The sequence below is a fragment of the Diabrotica virgifera genome, chromosome 3, assembly GCF_917563875.1.
Source record: "Diabrotica virgifera virgifera chromosome 3, PGI_DIABVI_V3a".
Taxonomy (NCBI): Eukaryota; Metazoa; Arthropoda; class Insecta; order Coleoptera; family Chrysomelidae; genus Diabrotica; species Diabrotica virgifera.
This window is the reverse complement of record NC_065445.1, coordinates 10,976,477-11,003,368: the sequence shown is the minus strand read 5'-3', so window position 1 is coordinate 11,003,368 and position 26,892 is coordinate 10,976,477. Positions and strand designations below refer to the sequence as shown.

Below are 26,892 nucleotides of genomic sequence, written 5' to 3'. Positions count from 1 at the left end.
TTGTTCGATTTTTCTTCGCCAATTTGTTTTAGAAAAACTTTTGTTCGGTAGCTATAAATTTAATTGTTGGTATTTGTTATACATTTCAATTTGGTCGTTTCTTTAATGGTATCAGAAATTAATCGTTTTTTTATTGACGTATGTATATTAGATTGATTTTGAAGAAAGGAGACTAATAAAGTTGATTGAAAGATTGACGTAAATGTGCTATATTATCCGGAAAAGAAAATCTAATGGATTTTTGACGTATTTTTTAAAATTAGGTTCATTATTATCGTACACCGGAAAAATATAATAATATATTTGCACTTAGAGTCAATCTTCCTTCATTGGAGAAGACCAGTGTGGCTTTGGAGAAAGTTCAATAAACATCTTTCTTCTTCTTAAGCCCATTTCTATCCAACTTTGGACATAGGCATTGCCCAAATCTTTCCATATCGGTCTGTCCTTCGCTGCGCTTTCCCAGTGAGTTCCTGCAGCTTTTAGAATATCGTCCTTCCATCGCATCGGAGGTCTTCTTATTTTTCCTGTCCACGGTCTCCAGTTTTGTATTTCAGCATTCCATCTTTTGTCTTCCTGTCTCGCATTGTGGCCCGCAAATCTCCACTTTAACCCTGTTATATGTTTGGTTACATTTTTTACTTTTGTTTTCTCTCTTATCCACTTGTTTGATTTTCTGTTTTGCAGTTTTATTCCCAGCATGGATCTTTCCATTTTTCTCTGAGTTATTTCTATTTTAATAAATGATGGTTTTGCTTGTTTTCGATTCAGAGGGTTGCACACCCGCTAGACAGGCTGTTTCTACCATTTCAGGCGTCATCAGTAGCTTTTGTTAGCGTGCACACCTCTGAATCGAAAAATAGCTCCACCATAATTTTAAAGGGAATTTGAAAAATAATTCAAATTTCCCATTAGACGCGATACAGCGACATCTCATAACAAATTGAAGAGTCTCAGATGCAGAATCCACCAATTTAATAAAAATTAAAATGGTAAATAGTAATTTAAACCTGAGACTTTTCGCGTTGAAAGTTCTTACTGGTACATCCTTAATCTGCGACTTTTTCAATTAATAAGACAGCAGACGACGAATATAGAAAACGAAAGGGAAACGATCACATTCCGCCTTCATTCGTCTCGGAAAAAGACAGCAGAGGAACTTTCAGTACTCAAACCGAGTAAAGGAAATAAAATAATAAATGATGGTTTTGCTTGTTTTCGATTCAGAGGGTTGCACACCCGCTAGACAGGCTGTTTCTACCATTTCAGGCGTCATCAGTAGCTTTTGTTAGCGTGCACACCTCTGAATCGAAAAATAGCTCCACCATCATTTTAAAGGGAATCTGAAAAATAATTCAAATTTCCCATTAGACGCGATACAGCGACATCTCATAACAAATTGAAGAGTCTCAGATGCAGAATCCACCAATTTTATAAAAATTAAAATGGTAAATAGTAATTTAAACCTGAGACTTTTCGCGTTGAAAGTTCTTACTGGTACATCCTTAATCTGCGACTTTTTCAATTAATAAGCCTGTCTAGCGGGTGTGCAACCCTCTGAATCGAAAACAAGCAAAACCATCATTTATTATTTTATTTCCTTTACTCGGTTTGAGTACTGAAAGTTCCTCTGCTGTCCTTTTCCTAGACGGATGAAGGCGGAATGTGATCGTTTCCCTTTCGTTTTCTATATTCGTCGTCTGCTGTCTTATTAATTGAAAAAGTCGCAGATTAAGGATGTACCAGTAAGAACTTTCAACGCGAAAAGTCTCAGGTTTAAATTACTATGTACCATTTTAATTTTTATTAAATTGGTGGATTCTGCATCTGAGACTCTTCAATTTATTTCTATTTTGTTTATGTTGGCCTTTGTTGATGTCCATGTTTCTGAGCCATACGTCAGAATAAGAAGAATGCACTGGTCAAATACACGGGTTTTTATGTATTGTTGTATTTTTGTGCTTTTTAGTATCCATCTTAACTTTCCAAACGCTGCCCACGCCATTCTGATTCTTCTTTGTACTTCAGTTGTTTGGTTCTCTTTACTAGCTTTGATTATTTGACCCAGGTATATGTATTCGTCAACAACCTCAATATTTACGTTATTTATATTTATTCTGTCATTTGTATTTGTCATGATTTTTGTTTTACTCATGTTCATTTTTAATCCTATCTTCTCTGATGCTTGTGCTAGTTGAGTCAGCATTGTGGCTAGTTCTTCTTGGTTGGTTGTAACAAGACCAACATCATCGCAATATCTGAGGTGATTGAGTTTCTTTCCGTTTATGTTGATACCCATGTCTTCCCATTCCAGTTCTTTAAAGACGCCTTCCAGAGCTAAGGTGAAGAGTTTTGGGGATATTACAAATTAATAATACATATGGGAATATTACAGATTATTAAATATCTTTACTTTAAGGGAAATACAAACTGAGAGTCATGGCACTCCTCATAGATTTTAAGCAAGCTTTTGGTCTGGGGTAAAACCTCTGTAGCCACAAAAAGATATACCCCTTTTGCACTTTTTAAAAATAAACCTCAACTTTTTATATAATTTATTCATGTACTGACATGTTTTTTTTTTCTTTTCAGTTAAAAATTCCCCTCAATGTAAACTTCAGGGTAAAACAGAAAGATCTCGTAGTAAATATGACGAAGAAACACTTGACGTGTGGTATCAAAGGTCAACCACCTATCATAGACGACGATTTTCCACACGAGATCAAATTGGAAGAGTCTTCTTGGGTGATCGAAGATGGAAAAGATCTATTATTTACTTTTGAAAAGGTGCGTATGTAAAAAGTCCTATGAGGATCATCATTATTATATAGATTCCTTCTCTCCATTCTAGTGCTGGTCTTCCTCTCTTATATTCCATGGAACATAGTCTAAGGCCTGTTTTGACCATTAGTCCTGTCGCCAGGGGGGTACAACGGCCTCCTTAATTCAGATGGACTTACCCAAATTTTTTTTATGTATTTTTACCCGTAGAACACGAATTTTTTGGGTAACAATTGATCCGGTTGTCGATAAGATTGTTATAAACAAAGAACTTGAGGAATTACATAACAGCGATTTTTCGCAAAACAAAAAATTTTTTTGTATTTTTTGGATGATCTCGGCAAAAAATGTTCTTACAAGTATTTTCGTAGGATGCATAATTTTCGAGATAAACGCGGTTGAACTTTTAAAAATTCGAAAAAGTTCAATTTTTTAACCCGAATAACTTATGATTAAAAAATAAAATAGCAATTCTGTTTACTGCATTTGAAAGTTCAAGTCAAATTTTATCGGTTTTGATTATTTGCATTGCTAAAAATTAAGTTTTTATTTGTTAAACAAAGCCATAAACACATAGTATTTCCAATGCATACGTTTTAATGTACGTAATCTACGTAGAAATTGTCTGTATGCGCGCCTACTCGTTCGATTTCAAATGAGAAATGCATTGAAAACATCATTCAATCACTATGTGTTTATAGCTTTGCTTAACAATAAAAACATTAATTTTCAGTAATGAAAGTAATCAAAGCCGATAGAATTTGACTTTAACTTGCAAATGCGGTAAGCAGAATTGCTATTTTATTTTTCAATCAAAAGTTATTCGAGTTAAAAAATTGCAATTTTTCGATTTTTTGAAAGTTAAACCGCGTTTATGTCGAAAACTATGCATCCTACGAAAAAGCTTGTAAAAACATTTTTTTGCATAGAATGACCCAAAAAATACAAAAAAATGTTTTGTTTTGCGAAAAATTGCTATTATGTGATTCCTCAAGTTCTTTGTTTATAACAATCTTATCGACATCCGGATCGACTGTTACCCAAAAAATTCGTGTTCTATGGGTCAAAATACATAAAAAAAACTTGGGTAAGTCCATCTGAATTAAGGAGGCCGTTGTACTCCCTGTTAGAATTCCGATAAATTGATTTTATTGTTTTAAATAATTCGAAATCATATCCCTTTTTTTCCTTTGTCGACGCCTGTGTTGTTCCTTGTTCGCATATTAGCGAAATCCACATGTTGCAAAGAAAGGAACTTTCAACCACTTGAAATGCAAGATTCTACCCCGAGGACATAAGGAACGAGATGCATTTGACTTCGTTGGCGCGTCCCGATTGTAAGTACCTTGTACTTTTACCTTGTATTTTGTTGTTACCTATATGTTTCCTTTGTTTCGTTTTTGAGCTATTTAACCACAAACCAATGTTTAAATGCGTGTATTATTATTTTATTACACCTATGAGAGTTTCCATTCATCTCTACCAATAGAAGCTATCGAAGGCATAGTAAATTGGGGCTATTGTAACTACATATTGTTGATTGCTCGTTTTGATTTTATTATTGTTTTCGTTCAATACCTGCTAGTAACCAACACCCCCACTGGGGACAGAACTACATCGTTCTTGTATCATTCGTATTGAATGCTAGTACCTACATATCATAAAAGTAGTTTGGATTTTATTGTGTCTACGGTATTGTAAATTCTTCCTGTTCTTCTTATTTCTTCATTTGGGATGTGATTAAGTCTGGATATCCGACATGCTCTTCTTAGATAGTCCACCTCTACAACTTCCAGTTTTTTCTTCCCTTTCATCATCATTTGCCAACATTCAAATCCGTACATCAAAATTGATTCTACAACCGACTTGCAGATTGTCATTTTTATTCGTGAACTAATTTTAGGAGACCAAAATTATGAGTTTAATATTTGTACCACATTTCGGCCCTGTTGTATTTTCTGCTGAATGTGCCGTTTCGATGTTCCTTCCTTCGCTCTCATTGTCCCGTGGTATATTATAAATTCTTCGCATTTTTTTATAGCTCTAATCGAGAGTTGTGGGTCTGTTTCTTTGTCCTTTTTTTTAAGATATTCCATTTTGTTAATGTTGATGGTGATTCCCCATTTTCACCAATTTTCGTATTTCCAAATTGATCCTCAATTTTCGTATTTAGTGGAGTCACTGAAGGTGGATATGAGATATTACCTCAGATTTCGTTGAAGCTCCAACGATTTGCATGAAAATTGGTGAGTGGTTAGAGGATATCTCAAGGAACAAAGGTGACATGGTGCCAACTTGCGCTTTTACCCTGGGGGTGGATGCCACCCCTTCTCGGGGGTAAAAATTATTGTATTAAAAATAACCCCATAATTCGATAGAGGGACAAATTTCAAGCAAAATTTGTTTTATAAAGTTATTAAAATAAATCAAAAATTTTTGAGTTATTAAAGATCAAAGATTTTAATTTTTCTTGAGAAAAATGCATGTTTTTAACCAATTTTTCATCAATAACTCAAAAAGTGTTTTTATTACAAAAAAGTTATTATCAAAATTGAAGCTAATAAAAAATTAAATATACCTCTTATTACAAAAACCTTTTATTGTTAACTAAACGTAAGTTATAGGTAATTGAATGTATATTTTTTCGGCGAGTAAAAAACTCGGCGAGTAAAAAAGTATTCAAGCTGAAATAACGGGAAAATGATGCGTTTTATAACATAAACTTATTAAACATTTGTCAAAGTACTTAAAAATATCTATTAAATGAGCCCCCGAACATGTTGATAGCGTTAAAATTTATGCTCCAAAATTTTTTCAAAATTTATCTTTTAAAAATTTCTCCAAAAAATGTTATTGTTTTTTTTAATAACTCTGTTCGTGCTTACGATATCAGATTAATCTAAAAACTGTTTGAAAGTTAATTCCAAGTGCTATTTGATCACGTTGAACCTAGTCTTTTAAACCTCTTACTTTTTTAAAAATAAATGGTTAAATGACCCCGGTTGCATGGTTCCCACAGCAAAATTTAAGATTTAAACGTTTCTGTCTCGGTTATTTATACCCTATGGAATTAGTAAAACAGGTAAAATATTTGGCACAGAAAAAAACTAAAATTTATATATATTTATAAAATTTGGTTATATTTAATTTTTTACATATATTGAGTATTTTTGGAGTTATTATCAAAAGAATAATATTCTTTTGATAATAACTCCAAAAATACTCAATATATGTAAAAAATTAAATATAACCAAATTTTAGTTTTTTTCTGTGCCAAATATTTTACCTGTTTTACTAATTCCATATGATATTATGTTTCATATTATGAGAATTACAATAATTTTAAAAATTATGATTTTTTTAAATTACATCTTTTTTTCAAAAATATGCATTCTAAACCGGTCAAAATTATCGAAAACATTATTTATGCTAACATAAAAAAGTTTTTGTAAGGATTACTATAAATTTTAATTTTTGTGGAAATCGCGTATGATTTATTTTTCACTTTTTCTTAAAAAATTCCAAACGGTTCTTTTATTTTCATTATAACTTGCTTAATTTTGACGCTATTACCTTGTTCTGATGCTCATTTGATAGGTATTCCAAAGTACTTTGGCAAATATTTAGCAGAAATATTTTATACATTGCATGGTTTTCCCGTTATTTAAGCTTGAATACTTAGATTTGACTACTTGTCGAAAAAAATACACATTCAATTGCCAATAACTCACTTTGAACTAACATTAGTTTAGTTCTTTATGTAAGAAATGTATTCAATTTTATATTACCTTCAATTTCAGTAATCATAACTTTTTTGTAAAAGCTTATAGTTTTTTATTTATACGTGAAAAACCGATTTAAAACATGCATTTTTTACGAAAAAATAAAATCTTTGGTCTTTAATAACTCAAAAAGTGTTGATTTATTTTAATAACTTTATATAAAAAATTTTGCTTATAATTTGTCCCTCTATCGACTTACGGTATTATTTTTAATAAAATAATTTTCACCCCTTAGAAGGGGTGGTATTCAGCCCCAGGGTAAAAGCGCAAGTTGGCATCATGTCACCTTTGTTCCTTGAGGTATCCTCTAATTACTCACCAATTTTCATGAAAATCGATGGAGGTTCAACGAAATCGGAGGTGAAAACCTTCAGTGACTGCACTAATTCTTCGGTTAACTTTAGAATGATATAATCCATGTCTTCCTCATCGTTTACCATAATCACTTGATTGTCTATTTCCTCATATTTTTTGTTTTCGATTCTTTCTTTTATCAGTTGATCGTACAACCTCCCCAATGAGCTACTAACCTATACTATACAGGGTGTCCAGAAACTCTACCGACAAACGAAGACAGGAGATTCTTCAGATAATTTTAAGATAATTTAACCCAATTCACTTAGTCCGAAAATGCTTCCTAAGGGAGCTAGAGCTCTTTGAAGATGGCGTCTTGTAATTAGTTTTTCTTAAATACCTCCAGAACGCTTCTATTTAGAAAAACAAAAATTGGTACGCGTATTTATCTACAAGATATAAATCTAATCCATCCATTGTAAATTTCTAGTACCGATCATAGGCGTCTGTTTTGGGTAGGGCAACGGTTATTTTATCGCATAACTTTTCTATCTTTAACTTTTATGCATTTCTGACACTGGATTATGAAATTGTGAAGTATTCTAGTACTTAAAGGTACTCTTGTTTTAAATCGGTAGGACACACCGTTTTCTAGAAAAATCGATTTGAAAATTTTTCGCTTTTTAAATAAAAAAAAAATAAAAAAAAAAACTGTTTAGAAAGACGAAAACTGGTACATTTATTTATATTCCAGAGATAAATCGATTTCATTAATTGCGAATTTCTAGTACTGGTCATAGGCGTCCGTTTTGGGTAGGTCAACAGTTATTTTATAGCATAACTTTTTTGTCTTGAATTTTTGAGCATTTTTGACACTAGATTATTAAATTATGAGGTATTCGAGTACTAAAAGTTACTCTTACTTTATGTTGGTAAAATACTTCGTTTTTTGTTGAAAAGTTCTTTCAATTTTTTTTTCAAATTCCAAAAACGAAAAACCAAATCGATTTTTGTAGAAAACGGTGTGTCCTACCGACTTTAAGCAAGAGTACCTTTTAGTACTAGAATACCTCACAATTTAATAATCCGTTGTCAAAAATTCATAAAAGTTAAGGACAAAAAAGTTATGCGATAAAATACCCGTTGCTCTACCCAAAACGGACGCCTATGACCGGTGCTAGAAATTTGCAATGGATGGAATATATTCATCTCTGAAAAGTAAATATGCATACCAATTTTCGCTTTTCTAAATAGAAGCGTTCTGGAGGTATTTAAGAAAAACTAATTTCATGACGCCATCTTCAAAGAGCTCTAGCTCCCGTAAGAAGCATTTTCGGACTAGGTGAATTGGGTTAAATTGTCTTAAAATTATCTGAGGAATCTCCTGTCTTCGTTTGTCGGTAGAGTTTCTGGACACCCTGTATATGTGGATAGAGCTTATACACGCCAAGGTCCAATCTTCTTTTTGATTAGACATTTAAAGATCTCCGCCAACGACTTACATGCTTTAGATTTTAGATACTCGAGTTCCACAGTTCCACCCATATATCTGTTTATTTCTTCACATTTTTTGTCCCACGTTTCGTTTTTACTTTTGGTTGCAGTTTTCTTAACTTTCCAATTCCAGTAAGTATACAGGGTGTCCCAGACTAATTTAGCCACGCTATATCTCTTAAACGAATAGAGATTTTCGAATGGGACAAAAAGTGGTCTATTCCACTTGTAATACACTTTAATATGACGTAGAAAAAATCATCCCCTAAATATTCATCCCTTAGTTACAATCCCTAACTTTAATTTTTTTAATAGCACCCTGTATATTTTTTTATAGTTTTGGATGTGTTCTTCTATCGTCTATTCAACATATTTTTTAAAAATAAAATCGGTTCGTAAATAACCAAGAAAATATCAGTTTAGTTTTCTTAATTATGTGTCCCAGACTAATTTATCCAGGCTATATTTCTTAAACGAATAGAGATTTTCGAATGGGACACGAACTGATCTATTACATTTGTAATACACTTTAATATGGCGTAGACAAAAAAATCCTTTAAATATTCATCCCTTAGTTACAACCCCTAACTTTATTTTTTTTAAATAGCACCCGGTAAGTTAGGGATGAAAATTTAGGGGATGAATTTTTTCTACGCCATATGAAAGTGTATTTATTACAAATGGAATAGATCAGCTTTTGTCCCATTCGAAAATCTCTATTCGTTTAAGAAATATAGCCTGGATAAAATAGTCTGGAACACACAATTAACAAAAATAAACTGATAATTTCTTGGTTATTTACGAACCGATTTTATTTTCAAAAAATGTGTTGAATAGACGATGAAAGACCACATCCAAAACTAAAAAAATATATACAGGGTGCTATTAAAAAAATTAAAGTTAGGGGTTGTAACTAAGGGATGAATATTTAGGGGATGATTTTTTTGTACGCCATATTAAAGTGTATTACAAGTAGAATATATCACTTTTTGTCCCATTCGAAAATCTCTATTCGTCTAAGAGATATAGCGTGGCTAAATTAGTCTGGGACACCCTGTATGTTCTCCAGTATTTTTGGTATCTATCTACTCTCTTATTTCTTGTGACCATCACTCCTGATCTTGTTTTCTTTTCAAATATTTTGTAGTTTTGTACGCAATCTGAGTATGTATTGTATTTTACTATATTTATCCAGATTTCTATTTGTTTTCTAGATAAATAAAATGAATTGGTGGAGCCAAATAGTCAAATCCGATCCAGAAATCAGCACAAAGAAGATCAATCCCGAACCATCCAAACTTAGCGATCTCGACGGAGAGACCCGTGGAATGGTGGAGAAGATGATGTACGACCAGCGCCAAAAAGAAATGGGCCTACCTACGAGCGACGAACAAAAGAAACAAGACGTTATTAACAAGTTCATGCAACAACACCCCGAGATGGATTTCTCACAATGCAAATTTAACTAGACGATTAGACAATTTTTTAAGTTCGTTTTTGCTCTTGTGTATATGAATATAATTTTTTTGTAAACTATTCTATTTGGTGCTTTAGTATAGCAACTCTTTCTGGGGTCTTATTAAGGCTGATATTTCATGCTGCAGCTTTACAATATTCTCCTCTATACAGGGTGTAACAAAAATACAGGTCATAAATTAAATCACATATTCTGGGACCAAAAATAGTTCGATTGAACCTAACTTACCTTAGTACAAATATGCACACAAAAAAAGTTACAGCCCTTTGAAGTTACACGATAAAAATCGATTTTTTCCGATATATCGAAAAATATTGGAGATTTTTTATTGAAAATAGACACGTGGCATTCTTATGGCAGGAACATTTTAAAAATAAATTATAGTTAAATTTGTGCACCCCATAAAAATTTTATGGGGGTTTTGTTCCCTTAAACCCCCCCAAACTTTTTTGTACGTTCCAATTAAATTATTATTGTGGTACCCTTAGTTAAACACAATGTTTTTAAAACTTTTTTGCCTCTTAATATTTTTTCGATAAACCGGTTTTAATCGAGATGCGGCTTCTTTTTTAATATGTTAACATAAAAATTGTATGGGGGTTCTGTGCCTTTAAACCCTCCAAATGTTTGTGTTCGTTCCAATTAAACTATTATTGCGGTACCAATAGTTAAACAGGATGTTTTTAAAACTTTTTTGCCTCTTATTATTTTTCCGATGAGGCACCTTTATCGAGATCTGGCTTCTTCTCTAATATGGTTCAAAATATACTTTAAACTGTAATTTATAAAAAAAAATTCATATTATTACCACGTCTCTACAATCGTACGTAACAGTATACAAATATATGGTGGATTTGACAAATATTCAAAATATCTCGATAAAAACTAGCTTCTCCAAAAAGTACTAAGAGGCAAAAAAGTTTTAAAAACAGTGTGTTTAACTAATGGTACCACAATAATAATTTAATTGGAACGTACAAAAAAGTTTGGGGGGGTTTAAGGGAACAAAACCCCATAATATTTTTATGGGGTACACAGATTTAACTCTAATTTATTTTTAAAATGTTCCTACCATGGCATAATAATGCCACGTGTCCATTTTCATTAAAAAATCTCTAATAGTTTTCGATATATCGGAAAAAATCGATTTTTATCTTGTAACTTCAAAGGGCTGTAACTTTTTTTGTATGCTCATTTGGACTAAGGTAAGTTATGTTCAATCGAACTGTTTTTGGTCCCAGAATATGTGATTTAATTTATGACCTGTATTTTTGTTACACCCTGTATACTGCGCTTACCTACCACAATATTTTTGTAATTTGTCAGTTAGATAACAAAAACCAGATCGTATAGCTTTTTTTTTTATTTTATTTTTGTATTTTTTATTTTCCAATTCTGAGCTTAATGTTTTTGGCTATATTTTCTAACTATCCTTGCCATTTGTAAACATGGGCGTCATCTGTTGTAAAATTATGCGAAATTAGATGTTTTCTGTTTTACCAGATGTTGCTGCCATCTATTGACAAAATTGGTGCTATCATATTCATCCATCTTTAGTCCACAAAAATTAGCTTTTTATTTAGGTGGTTATTGTTATTTACTTTATTCCTAAAAATTATATTTGTATGACACAGAGAGCCACTTATCACTTGTATTATTTTTAATTTTCTGTATCTGCTTTTTAATAAAAAATTACACCGTTATTAAACTGTTGTATTTTTTCATTATTCGTTAATTTTTTTGGCTAAAGAAAAACCTCTGCTAACAAAAAATCAAAATGCTTTCAATTGGGCAAGATCGGAGATTTCATGGACCGTTGATAACTGGTCATGGTCAAGTCATTCAGGGACGAATCGAAACTTGATGTTTACGTGGAGAACTTTCGAAAAAGGGTTATCAGAATTAAATATGAAGCATTCCGTAAAGATTGCCCCAAAAGAACTCTGAAGTTTCCCAAAGAAATATGATTTGGGGCTGCTAGACCAGTAAGGATCTGTTTTTAGATGGATGTGAGAGGCCGGAACATTAATAAAAAAATAAAATATTTAAAAATTTCAAAAAATTTCGTTTTTTTTTTCTACTTTTTTGCTTATGGTAGGGGAGCCCAAGCGGGGATTTTTGCAGTTACTCGAGCGCGTCAGATTATCATATGGGGAGAAACCTGGTACCCTGCAGATGTTCCTCTGCCATATATTGGCTCTTAACACAGGGGAGTTCGTTTAGGGGGGCCCGAAAAAAAAAATCTATCCTTAAAAATACTCGAAATTGTCAGATTAAGATAAGGTAAGTTAAGTACATGCAAAACAGTGTATATTTAAAAAATCTGACGATTTGAGCGGGGCGTAAGGGAATTGGTGAGTCACAAAGTTTCACAAGAAAAAGGCGAATATTTCGCGAACTGAACGTCAGATCGAAAAACTAAAAACTACACGTTCAATATTTTTCAAGTTTTTGAACTGAGTAGAGAGCTGTAGAAGAGTTTGCTATGGAACTCTAAGGACCTCATTGCCTTCCTTATGTATGAACAGAAAACAAAAAAAGTTGTGACTGGCTAAATGACACCCAAGTCTATGCCATAAAAAAAAATATTTTTCAAAAATTTCTCGATAGATACCAAACACGACCCCTTGCAGAGAGGGGTGGGGGGTAAATTTTAAATATAAATCCCGCGATATTTAGCAAAATAAACATCAGATCGGAAAACTGCAAAATACACTTATTTAATATTTTTGAAAAATATATCGAATGGTACCAAACGCGACCCCCCACGGAGGTGGGGTGGGGGGTTACTTTAAAATCTTAAATGGGAGCCCCCATTTTTTATTGCAGATTTGAATTCTCTGCATAAAAATAAGCAATGGAAATGGAAAATTAAATTAAAAAATGGCAAGCGCCCGCTAAAATGGAAAATTTTACTTAACTTTTTTTGGTTTTAGGACCTAATAATCACAACCCAATAGGTCCCCAAAGCGCTCGAGTGACTGCACATTTAGCATACTTTGCTCCCCTACCATTATAACTTTAACACGATTCATTTTGGAACAAAGTCGTATGGGAATAAAACAAAGATAATTAAATTTTCTATCAGATGCGATGGGTTAAAAATGTCTTAATTTAACACCCTTGCTGCAAAATAGCAATAAATATAAAATAAGGGGGCAAAACAAGCCTGTCCTTATTCAATGATTTTCCATCACTTAGGTTACACTTGGAACCTTCCTAATTCGCTTAGAAAATTTTTGGTAATGTGCTAAAACCGTACACCAAATTTCATTAAAATTGACTTGCTAGATTTTGAATAATAATTTTGCAATCTAAACTTTTTTTAAAAAATTAAAATTTTTTAAAATCTTGCACAACAAAAACTATAACATACAAAGATTTGTCAATTTTTTTACATATAAAGAAGCACTCCACCTATCTAATGCACTTTACAGAATTGAAATCGGATTGTTTAAGCAGCCTCAGCAATGTTTTAAAGTTATAAACAATTTTTTGGCTTATAAACAAATTAGTCCTGTTGCCAGGAGGGGGTGCTACGGGCTCCTTTATTTAGATGGACTTACCCAAGATTTTTATGTATTTTTTGACCCGTAAAGGACGATTTTGTTGGGTAACAGTTGATCCGGATGTCGATAAGATTGTTATAAACAAAGAACTTGAGGAATTAAATAACATCGATTTTTCGCAAAATAAAACACATTTTTTGTATTTCTTGGGTAATTCCAAGCAAAAAATGTTCTTACAAGTTTTTTCATAGGATGCATAGTTTTCGAGATAAACGCAGTGGAACTTTCAAAAATTCGAAAAATTGCAATTTTTGAAGGCGAATAACTTTTGATTAAAAAATAAAATAGCAATTCTGCTGACAGCATTTGAAGGTTTAAGTCAAATTATACCGGTTTTAATTATTTGCATTGCTAAAAATTAATTTTTTATTATTAAACAAAGCTATTTGTTTATAAGCCAAAAAATTGTTTATAAGTTTAAAACATTGCTGAGGCCCCTTAAATAATCCGATTTTAATTCTGTAAAGTGTATTAGATAGGTAGAGCACCTCTTTATATGTAAAAAAATTAGACAACTTCTAAATGGTCTACTTTTTGTTCAGAAAGATTTTAAAAAATTTGTATTTTTTTTAAAACATTTAGATTGCAAATTTATTCTGCAAAATTTATTAGGTCGATTTTAATGAAATTTGGTACACGGTTTAAGTATGTTACAAAGAATTTCCTAAGCGAATTACTAAGGTACTAAGTGCCACCAAAGTAGTTAAAAACATTGAATAACAACAGGCGTATTTTGCCCACTTACTTTGTATTTATTGCTATATTGCAGAAAAGGTAATACATTAAGACATTTTTGACCAGTCGTATATCATACAAAATTCAATTATCTTTATTTTATTTCTGTACGACTTTGTTCCAAAACGAATCGTTTTAAAATTATAAGCAAAGAAAGCAGAAAAAAATCGACGTTTTTCGAAATTTTTAAATATTTTAATTTTTTTATTAATGTTCCGGGCATATTTTAGAAGGAGCATAAGTCAATTATTATTACTGAAGGTGTCACCTAACTTTATCTGCAAAAATCCGAATGCCACCTTTCACATCCAAAAATAGACGTTTTTTCACAGATCCTTACTGGTCTATGCATGTCATATGTCATCAACGGGTCTAGGCCATAGATAAATAATATACAGTATTACCGGTGGTCTAGGCTCCGTATTCATAGTCGAGACTCGGGTGTGAGTCGATGCTTAAAGTCGACCTTGAAAAAATTTGTATAAGAATTTGTTCAAGGTCAGACTTGAGCATCGACTCTGACTTGAGTACCGACTATGAATACATCCGGTAATACTATATTATTAATCTATGCTATGAATACGGGCCTAGGATGATATAAGGCGGTGAAAGGCACAACTAACAGAGCAAAGTATCAAGAAATTTTGAAAATAACATTTAAGTCCTCTCATGGCCTTCGAACAGTCCAGACTTTAATATTATTCAGATATTGTGGCATAAGATGAAACAGAAATTGCGTATTGGTACCCAGAGAACCATCACCGACTGACCGACTTGTAGAGAATAATAGGTGAATATGGAATAGTTTCGATCCTGACTTGTGTCAGTCCTTAGTGGTAGGGGAGCCCAAGCGGGGATTTTTGCAGTTACTCGAGCGCGTCAGATTATCATATGAGGAGAAACCTGGTACCCTGCAGATGTACCTCTACCATATATTGGCTCTTAACACAGGGGAGTTCGTTAAGGGGGGCCCGAAAAACAAAATCTATCCTTAAAAAAACTCGAAATTGTAAGATTAAGATAAGGTAAGTTAAGTACATGCAAAAGAGTGTATATTTCAAAAATCTGATGATTTGAGCCGGGCGTAAGGAAATGGGTGAGTCCCAAAGTTTCACAAGAAAAAAGCGAATATTTTACTAAAGCGACTAACTTTATTTTGAGCGTAACTTGCTTAAATTTAATGCTAGAAACTTTTTATAAAAACAGAAATAAAGATTTTTTTAAACAGTTTAAAAAAGTTATAATGGGTTTTCCCCAAAAAGTGCTTAATTTTTTGGATATTTCACTTCGAAGTATTCTATTTGAAATTTGGTGAATATGAATCTATTTTTCATTGGCTATAACTATGGTTTTACGAGGTCCAAAGACCTAACGCGTACACCATTTTTTTACTTTTTTACAGGCTATATTTTTGCTAAGACCGTTTTTTCGACAAAATACTTACTTTTTGAGTTATTTGCGAAAAACCATCTAAAAATGTAGTTATTTGTTGAAAAATGAACATATTCACTCGCAACTAACTCGAAAAGTGTTGACTTGGCGAAAAAGCTCTATAGAACAAAAGTTACTTAAAATTAGTCAGTTTATCCATTTCCGGACTTATTTTAGACTTATATTTTTTCACCCCGAAAAGGGGGTGAAAGTCACCCCCAGGGCAAAAGCACACATCAGCACAATATCACTTTTTTTCTTTGACATGTAAGCTATGCGTATGCCATATTTCATGTCAATCCAAGCGGTTCTTTAAAATTTAGAGCAAAAACCGTGAAAGAATGGACTAATAGCTCGTTCGATTGCCCTCTGTGTTGTTCTTAATCTATTGGCTGACAGCTCTGTAAGTGTCACGGTCTCCATTTCATAAGTCATAACTGGTAGAATACAACTGTTGAAGGGTTAGCAATCAAACACATAGATCAACTTAAAAATACATATATTTTAAAAAATAAATGCACGAATCTCAGTTCGAACGATAAAAACGCGCAACATTAGAACAAGTTAAACAATATAGCGATAATAAGGACAATCAACGATATTGCCCCCACTATGTACACCATTTTGGTTGGATCTGTTGCTATTATCGGCAAGTCTTCGGTTGAATCACTATCTAAGGCACCTTTGTAATATTTATCGAGCTCCAATAAATCTGCAACACAGCAATCGTTAAATGAGAACATTACAATATGTATTAAAAATAAAATGTGTCTATTGTCCAAAAATGTACAACGAAAACATAGGACAGAGAGAACTATTAACAACGTTTGTTAGAGCACTAGAAATATGTCAACGTTCTGTCAGTCATTGTTTGGAAGATAACAGCAAGATTCATTTGCTAGTTCGGTTAGCATGGTTTGTAGTTTTTCAAAACTTGATGCTGTTATTACTACGTCGTCTTCACGAGTAAAACATACAAAATTCTAATTCTAACAGCACTCCTTCAGACAAAAACTCACTCAATTAACAGAGAAAAAAATTGGGGATTACCAGCAAGGATTCAGGGAAGGCAGATCCACCACAGATGCAATCCACATAATTACCCAAACAATCAAGAAATGTCACAAACACAACAGAACTTCACACCCTCTTCGCAGATTTCAGAAAAGCCTTTGGAATAAAAAACATTAAAAAGCCTTACAGAAAAATGTAAGGTAATGGTCTCCAGGCTCCATTGTGGAGAAGACATACAACTAACTACATAGAACATTACAATATACTCAATTGAAAAATAATCACCAAAAATGAGACATAAGTAAAACCTTAAAAAATTGTCTTGCATATACAGGGTGTCCAGAAACTCTATCGACAAACGAAGAGAGGGGATTGTTCAGATAATTTTAAGACAATTTAGCTCAATTCACCTAGTCCGAAAATGTTTCCTAAGAGAGCTGGAGCTCTTTGAAAATGGCGTCTTGTAATCAGTTTTTCTTAAATACTTCCAGAACGCTTTAATTTAGAAAAACGAAAATCAGTACATATATTTATCTTCCAGAGATAAATCGATTCCATCCATTGAGAATTTCTAGTATCGATCATAGGCATCCGTTTTATGTAGGGCAACGGTTATTTTATCACAAACTTTTTTGCCTTAAACTTTTTAGCATTTTTGACACTAGATTATTAAATTGTGAGGTATTCTACTACTAAATGGTACTCTTACTTTAAGTCGATAGGAAACACCGTTTTCTAGAAAAATCGATTTGAAAATATTTCGTTAAAATATCTTAGAATTATCTGAGGAATCTCCTGTCTTCGTTTGTCGGTAGAGTTTCTGGACACCCTGTATAAGTGAAAAAACAAATATTTATTACCTGCTTGGCCTTCTACATCCATGATCTGCACTTCATCATCTACAGTAATGTCTAAAAGCTCTTCCAAAGAAACTTTCACATCCTGTGGTCCCTCTCCGGGAAAGAGATAATCAGAGAGAGCTATATCACTATCTGGAAGAGAGATCAGGACTCTTCTAGGCGGTTCGTGGACACTGTTTATGTCTACAAAAATATAGAAATGTACAAAATCAAACCAATAAATCAGAAAAAAATATCTGTTTTTTTTATAAGATTACCAGTGTTATAAAAACGGAAGAAAAATAAGTACTATAGAGGAATAGCATTGTTAGAAGTATAATATACTTTACTGCGGAAGTTCATAGTGGTGATATTCTGATATAGCTGTCAATATCTGTACATTTTTTTGGTTTTCAAGCGACACAAATATTAAATTTATAATTCTGTCCGTTTTATCAAAAATTTGCCACCAAGAGAGCATATTAGTCTAATCTAAAGCAAGTTGATTAAATATAGTTAGGCAATTTATGAACAGAGTACTCAATTTCAACCGTGTACTAAAACAAAAGTTGATAAATAGCAAGCTGAAAATTTGTTAATAGCTTAACGGTGTCTAGTCAGACAAACTTTCATATATGGGAACACTGGAAGTCTGGAAGATGGGGAAGTTTTAATTGTGGGGCAGGTTAAAAATTTGGAACGTCAAACTACGAAAACGTCCCATGTATTTTGTTGGACAGAACTTCCAATTGATTTGTTGCCCTTTCATTAACCTCTCATGCAAAAATCAGACTGCTATTTATCACCTGTCATAATTCCTGTCATTTGACATGTTCTACGTGACGGACTTATTAAAATGCCCAGTTGGTGATAAATACCAGTCTGATTTTTGTATGAGAGTTTAATGAATGAGTAACAAATCAATTGGAAGTTCTGTCCAACAAAATTCATGGGACGTTTTCGTAGTCTGGCGTTCCAAATTTTTAACCAGTTCCACAATTAAAACTTGCCATGTTCCAGTGTTCCCATACATCATAGTCGGTCCGACGAGACACCGTTAAACTATTAACAAATTTTCAGCTTGCTATTAATCAACTTTTTTTGGTACGCGGGATCCAGACCTATATTAAATCAATCCAAACACTAATTTTACATAGTCAAAACTATCAAAATAATTTAAATAATAAACAAACTATCAAAATTTTTCTCACCTTCAGAATTTTCTTCTTCTATTAAAGAATCCCAGTGTAATTCTAACCTAGATGCTAAACTTCTCAAAATATCCTGTCTAACAGCTTCCATAACTTGACTCACAGTTAACTTTGGCTGTACCCATAATTGAGAAGCTACTTTTCCTAGAAGTTGTAAACTACCACAAGATTCGATTATGTTTTCTTCTGTATCATTTAGTAAGCACTAGAATCATAAATGTTAAGAATTAGATGCAATGGAGGCATGTATTCAATATTAGTGAAAGAAATATGAAGATATAGAAAAAATTGTTCTAAGGACTTATATGGACTCTCACCTGAATAAAATTGGTACTTTGGGTAAAATTAGGTGTAATGATGAACATTTAAACTTATCTTGGTATATTCTTCAGATTTAACCATATGGCTAAGTAGCACTCCCTCTAATAGTCCAAGTAATGAAGCTTAAAATAGGACAAAACCTCGCAATTTTTACAGAATGGATCGATTTGCTTGATAATTTGAGAATAAGTAGTGGATAGTCCAAGGATCAAAACCTATATGATGCCAAAGGGCGCTTTTACAGTGGGGGTGATTGCCACCCCATGTCGGGGTGGAAATTTTTTATTATATTTTGACCGCAAAAGTTGGTAAAAACATTCATTCTAAGCAAAAAACGTTCTATACATTTTTTTTTTAAATTAATAGTTTTCGATTTATTCGCTATCGAAAGTGTTAGTTTTATATCAAAAAATTAATATTTTTAATAAGTTTTCTGCTAATAACTCCAAAAGTTTTCGTTTTATTAAAACAACTTTACTTTACTACAAAAATGTACCTTTAAATAATAAACAAAACCGTTTTTTTTTAAATATTCTTTAAGACCAATAGTAATCGAGCTATACTTTATTATATTATGTTAGCTCTTCTTAATCAAATGCTAAATATTGTAGTTTCAAAGTCAAAAGACGGGAAAACTATGCATTTTTCGGGGATAACTTGTTCGAACTAATTTAAAGTATTTAAAAATGTCTATCTCCACAAATAAAAAAAAGTCTCTAGCTCAAAACTTAAAAATGTCCGTCTATATTTTTTTCAGCGAAAAAGTAATGTGAAGCAACCCCATAATCACCACCCTAATTAAAATTAGTCATTGACCTTATTTGTTCTTCTTTAATTATGTATTATTAATAGGTTCTAGAAGTTTGACCGACTTAGAATAATTAGTTTAAAAAAAAATGGAGTTAAAAGTGAATATCGACATTTTGCATTTTGGAAAAAATTTACTTTTCTTCAGATTAGAAAGATTAGCATCAGAGATGCGAAAAAATCTTTATATATGAAATTATAGATTATTTAATTCCTAAGAGCTGGTTTGCAAAAATTTTTTCTATGGCAAAAATTGAGTGAGCTATTGACAATTAAAACTTGTAATAGCATGCAAAAACCACCTTTACCAACCCTTTCAAAGTCACTTTTTTTGCAACTGAGGATTTTAAAAAAATTTAATATTAATAGGCTTATAGATCTTATAAAAACTTACAAAATTCTTCTTTACCAAACTTTCTAAGATAAAAAATAAAAAGTTATGGTTAAAAAATCAAAATATTTTTTTGAAAAAAAAAAAGAAGAAATCCAATTGGAAGCATAATAATGTAAGTTAGCGGTGTTTTTAGTCATTGGCCTTATTCATTTTTCTTTATTTATGTATTATTAATATATTCTAGAAGTTTGACCGGCTTAGAATGATTAGTTTTTAAAAAACTGGAGAATTAGTTTGGCAAAAAATGCCATTTTCTTCAGAATAGAAAGATTAGCATCAGAGATACGAAAAAATGTTTCAACATGAAATTGTAGGTTATTTAATTCCCAAGAACTTGGTTTCAAAAAATTTTTTCTACAGCAAAAATTGAGTGAATCGTAAATGCGTATTATCGAAAAACATTGATTTTTTCGATACAAAACTAACATTTTCAATAGCGAATAAATCGAAAACTATTAATTTTATCAAAAAAATGTATAGAACATTTTTTGCTTAGAATTAATGTTTTTATCAACTTTTGCGGTCAAAATATAATAAAAAATTTCCAACCTCTAGATGGGGGGCAACCACCCCTATGGTAAAAGCGCCTTTCGGCATCATATAGATTTTGATCCTTGGACTATCCACTACTTATTCTCAAATTTTCAAACAAATCTATCCATTCTGTAAAAATTTGCAACGTGAAAAGCTTCGGTTCCTGGACTATAAGGGGAAAACTAACTCATCCCAGATATAGTATCAAAAAGATTGAAATATAGAAATATAAAGGATTGAATAACACGGAAAGAGTTCCACTCAGGTAGGACCTCTTGCGACTTGGTACGTAAGATGATGTCCCAAATTTTTTTATGCATCTGGATGTTGAGAATAATATCTTTCTGAATGGTCTTATAAAGGTGTTCATTCAGACCTAGGAGGATTTCTAAGAGGTTCTTTGAAATGACTCCAGTAGTAGAGGGAATCATATGCATCATCTGAGTATTTTACATTCTCTATTGTCTCCTTATTTGTATTTTCCAGAGCTCTGTACTTAGCTAGATTTTTTATATCCCAAATTTGATCATATATCTGACATTCCCTCTCTACAAGGAAAATTTGGTCATCCCAGATACCTACAGTATCAAAAGAAATGACTCTGGTAGGGCTCATTCAGTGTTATCGCACCCTATGTGACTTGGTATCAACTCTGTAGTATTAATAACAGTAAAAATTACCTGAGTTTGTAAGATTGACACTAACACTGGTTTTGTAGCATCCCCACTTTCTTGGCCCTTATTAGATCTAGTATTTCTCGACTTCTTTTTTCCAGAACCTTCCAATGGCTCGTCTTTGTCTTTAAACTCTCCATCAAATAAAAATACTGCTGTTGATAAATTATCACATATTTCATCCATAATGATCTAAAAAGTGATTAATATCAGCTAAATCAGGGTTACATTATAAAGATCATTAAAAAACACTCAAAATACTGTTTCATTTAAATAATGTACCTATGTACTATTTTTGACCAAAAAGTACAGGGGTGATTCCATTTCAAATCACACAATTTTGGATCAAAAAACTTTTGGATCTCCGATTTATCTGAAAATTGGTATATATAGCATCTGCGGGATGTAGAAATAAAACATTTAATGTCGAATTGTCTTCTTCTTATTTTTTTTTCTCAAAATGTTATTTTAAGTGATTTTACAGTGATTTGGTATTTATTTAAACAAATTTGCATTCTCTATCGTAAAGTATCAATGGAAAACAATATTTTAATAGAAGGGACTCAAAAATGTCATTATATGGCATTATAACAAGTTATTTTGATTCAAAACAAGTTTTTGATCAAATTTTATTGTGTAGAAAACGTTAAAATACCCATTTTTTACATTTCCTCCATTCCCAAAATACATTATAATCGATTTGGCTGAAAATTTGCCCACAGATATTCAAAACATATGACTTTAAGTGTTTAGAAGGATTTGAATTGTATGACAATACCAAAAAAGTTACATGCAATATCATAGTCAAAAATATAGGCGTCTACTGTAAGTATTGTACCCTCGGAGATCGCTGGGAAAATTTACACTCAAAATAACAAAATTCAGTTTGGCAACACTGTGTGAATGTTGATAGTAACATATCCCTTTTAGATAAACAGAACTGTAATTTAGTTCAGACAAATTAATATATTTTTTTGCCAACAAATATGAGATTTTTCAACCAAATGTTTGAAATATGTGAAAAATAATTTTTAATTGGGTTCTGTTAATGAGCTTGTTTTTTTGTCATTAAAGTAGAAAAAAACTATAATTTCACTCATTAAATCATTATCGTCCAGTTATAGTCTTAGTTATTTTAACTGTACTAATATCCGTCGACTAATTCTGAATGATTAATGAGTTGTTAAAACATTTTATCTGTAGCGGCTTCTGGAATGTCTTAAAAATATCGAATTTCATTGATGAAATGCGCTTATCCCACCTTTCTTCGCTTCGATCATACAATTAACTCGGAAAAAAAATTGTTAAAAAGGAATTGTAATAATTGTAAATACGATTTATTTGGAACAAAATTTCAGTTCCTACCATTTTTGTCAAAAAGTTAAAAATGGAGGAGATATTGAGCAAAAACGGTTCTCCATTAAAATCAAGATGGCAGCTAACGTAATGGAGGAATTCATTCGGGATCTTAAATTTAGGCTACTATTGACCCCCCTAAAGATTAGAAAAGTAAAATTTTGGGCAGCTCGGCATGCAAGGTGCTATCCCGACTGGACTAATATACTTTTAATATACTATATACTATACGGCATACTATAATATACTATATGAGTCTAATAGTATTGTATGTAACTTTTTTGGTATTTTAATATAATTCAAATCCTTCTAACCACTTAAAGTCCTATGTTTTGGCTAACCGTGGGCGAATTTTCAGCCAAATCAATTATGGGGAAAAGCCAAAAACTTGTTTTGAATTAAAATAACTTGTTATAATGCCTTATAGTGACATTTTTGAGTCCCTTCTATTAAAATATTATTTTTTCCATTGATACTTTACGATAAAAAATGCAAATTTGTTTAAATAAACACCAAATCACTGTAGAAACACATAAAATAACATTTTTAGAAAAAAAGAAGAAGGTTTTTTGACCTTAAATATCTTATTTTTACGTCCCGCAGAAGCTATACACAAAGTTACAGAAAAATCGGAGATCCAAAAGTTTTTGCCTGAGTGATTTGACGTGGAATGTTCCACAGATATACAGGGTGTTTCAAAAAAAGGTAACCCCGTTTCTAGGGTAGGTAAAAAACTGAAAAATAATTGGGGTTTGCTTAGTAAAACATTTTTGTACGCCATCCGTTTTTAAAATACAGGGCGTTGAAGAAAAAAAAATTTACGCATTTTTGAAAATTGAAAAATTGAAACAAGGTTTAAAAACTCTAATTATTGTTGATTTATCGTCATAACAATCAATAAATGTCAGATTTCCATGACACACTTGGAGAAAATAGAGGTATACCTATTAGAACTTTATCATTACTACCAGCATCAATTATTACTTCATAATTTTCAAATCAAAATATTCCGAAAACGGTACACAGTATCGAGTTTTACCAAGAGCACCTTTTTCGTGTAAAATTATGTTTAAGTTTACTTGAAATTTTGATTAATAATTATACTCTTAAAAAAGTTATATTGATTAATACTTAGTATGATCCGTGTAACTAGCGCCCTCTATGAGAATCAGATATAAAAACAAATTCATGGGATGTATCAGCTTCCGAAACATATTCGTATAAAATTCCATTACAATGTTGCCATTAGTTTCTGCAAATTCATACAAAATGCGTAATTTTTTTTTTCTTCAACGCCTAGTATCTTGAAAACGGATGGCGTTACAAAAATTTTTTACTAAGCAAACCCCAATTATTTTTCAGTTTTTTACCTACCCTAGAGACGGGGTTACCTTTTTTTGAAACACCCTGTATGATTGGAATATGACTATTTTTAAATCCTGTAGGGTTGGATTACCTACCTCTAGTGTTTGTAATAGTAAACATGATAATAAGCTACAAACATTGATACTAACTATTGTTTGACGTTGCTCCATCCTTAGATGGAGAAGGTTCTGAGGACAATTTCCAGATTGGAAATCAAAACGTCTAACAATAGGTAATTAAGAAATATAATTTTCAATGAATAATAATTGTGGCTCAATTCCATAGACACATAATACAGTGGAACCCTGATAAGTCAGCCTCCGATAACCCGGAAGTCTGGCTAACCCGGACCGATTTTCATCAGACAAAACAAACATTTTTTCACTTTGACCAAATTTTTTACCAAGAAATAAACAATACTGTATACAACTGTACATAATTTAGATGTACTGTGCATATGTATTTCATGTTTTTGCAATTATAATAGAGTTTATCTGTTAGTACAGGGGTCACCAATTAGCGGACCGCAGTCCACATCTGGACCGTGAGCTAGTTTTGTGCGGACCGTCAATAAATTCAGCATATACCTAGTGTTTGGCAATTTTGAAAATGTTTGGCCATGAAATTGTGTACTATGTTTGGCTCAACTTATGTGCGCAAAGCCGCTTTATCAAGAATGAGCTTTATTAAAAATCGGTACAGATCTCACTTAACAGATGAATATCCCAACTCCCTAATGAGACTCAGTTGCACTAAACTCACTCCAAACTTCAGACAGTTTGTACATAAAAAAATGTAATTTTTCTCTCTGATAATTTAATTTTGTAAAGAGTTTTCCCCTTATTGTTATACTTACTAATCATTAATTTTGAAATTAAGTAAGCTGGAATATAAAATTGTCATGTGCATTTTTTATATTCATTTCCTCTCTACTATACGTTAAGTAGGAGTACTTTTCAGATGTGCATTTAATTAAAATAATTTTCAGATTTAATAAGTTTGCAACAAACACCTTGCATTGAAACTAATGTAGAAAAGATAACATGTTAATAAGCATTTTGTACTATGATTATTTATTTTAAATTCCTCAGTTTCATCTCTACAAAATTAAAGATGTCTAAAAACTTCATTAGCATTTAAAATATAAATTCCTAACTTTTAAAATATTCTCAGTAACAATTTACAATACTGCTGTTTTCAAAATATACTGATAATAACATCAAAACAATACGCAATGAATTTATATTTTATTTATTGTATCAGGAAAACTTAGAGAAAAATATACAGTAACCAAAACACAATCAGATATTATTAGTTTTCCTTTCCATATTAGTCCATGTGTGAGGTGACTTTCGTATAAAAATGTTTCTGACTCGATTTCTTTGCGGATTCCTGTTCAAAAATGTCCCCTTTAAACAAATCAGAAGGGTGCCGGGTGAAACAATTTTTTAGGCAAATTCAAAATTACTTTTTTGCCTCGAAAAATGTATTTTTAAGTTTCGTGGGTTATTATAAACATTAAAGGTCTCTTGTCATATTTCAGAAAAGTTGATAGTTTTCGAGTTATAAGCGATTTAAAATCTGAAAAATGCAAAAATATGCATTTGCGATGCTTGAAAACTCATAAGTTTTAATAAAATGACAGATCTTTTTTAATTAAGATGACCCAAAAATGCTAAAAACATATTTTCGTGGGCAAAAAAGGTGATGTTTTGAATTTGTTAAAAAAATTTTAAACAATCTCTGCCCAAAAATTTCACCCGGCACCCTTCTGATTTGTTTATAGGGGATATTTTTTAACAAGAATCCACAAATAAACCGAATCAGAACAGTCAGACACAGGCAGCATAAATCCGGACCCCGGAAGTGTCATAGGTTTTCGAAACGGACCCTCAGGGAAACTAATCGGTGACCCCTGTGTTAGTATACCATGTTTTATTATTCTTTACCAATTCTCCCGCTAACCCGGATCTGCCACGGTCCCGATTAATCCAACTTATCGATGTTCCACTGTACTAAATTATGTAAACATGCCACAAGAAAACAGTTGCAGAACCTTGATTGATACTAACCTTGATATGTTTCTCCAAAGGCCAATCATTTTCTTCTTTGAGCAAAAACCTTAATTTGTTAAGCTTGATATCACACTGTACATTTGTCCATCTTTTCGCAACAGACTTAACATCAACGTTCTGTACATTATGACTATTAACATCATAGCTTCGACTGTAATATTTCTTTGTCTTTGAAGAAAAATGGAGCACAACTTTTTCACTGGAATGGTTACCATAAAGATACTTATTTGTGTTTAGATAATTCTGGACTGTTTGTAGTAGTGACTTTATTTTTGAATGTAATGGGTTTAGGATGTCATCTGGGGCTGTTATGAAAATGCCCAGGACATACAATCCACCGGGTAACATTCGAGTTGCTTGTTTTGCATGATCAGCAACCCAACTAGGATTGAAATCTTCTAGACTTTTAGGTGTAGGAGCAGATTTGCCAGCCTTTTTATCCTCGTCCGTTTGAAAAGGCGGCGTCTTGGCAAAATGAACGACATAGTCTTTGTCTAAACATGACTGCAAAGAAAAAAATTAAGAAACATGAACATATGTTGATGAAGGTTATGGGTTAACTTGCCTGTCCTACAATAAGGCCTACAGCATATACGTTTTCATCTGCTACGGCTGATAAATATGATAACAGGTTATCGTCTATGATTAAAGTTCTGACCATTATTTACAACAAAACTAAGATTTATAAATTTTAACCTATACAAATACAACTGATGAACAGAGTTGCCAGATGCGATTT

General features: G+C 32.1%; 2 protein-coding genes across 2 annotated transcripts in view; one reads left to right on the top strand and one right to left on the bottom strand.

Annotated features, from left to right (window-relative positions):
- The window catches only part of LOC114324174 (nuclear migration protein nudC), a 332,585-nt gene extending 321,049 nt beyond the window's left edge, over positions 1-11,536 (top strand). The window contains exons 4-5 of the mRNA XM_028271930.2: positions 2,593-2,787; positions 9,566-11,536. Of these exons, the coding sequence (XP_028127731.1) occupies positions 2,593-2,787; positions 9,566-9,820 (450 nt within the window). The 3' untranslated portion in view covers positions 9,821-11,536. The remainder of the gene's footprint in view (positions 1-2,592; positions 2,788-9,565) is intronic.
- Positions 11,537-16,045: 4,509 nt separating this feature from the next.
- Positions 16,046-26,892, bottom strand: LOC114324191 (protein odr-4 homolog). The gene is made up of 6 exons (XM_028271953.2): positions 26,719-26,892; positions 26,151-26,657; positions 21,364-21,549; positions 18,628-18,832; positions 17,438-17,620; positions 16,046-16,275 (listed from the first exon to the last, which is right to left on the bottom strand). Exons 1-6 carry the CDS (start codon positions 26,812-26,814, stop codon positions 16,118-16,120), a joined length of 1,335 nt encoding a protein of 444 aa, XP_028127754.1. The 5' UTR covers positions 26,815-26,892; the 3' UTR covers positions 16,046-16,117.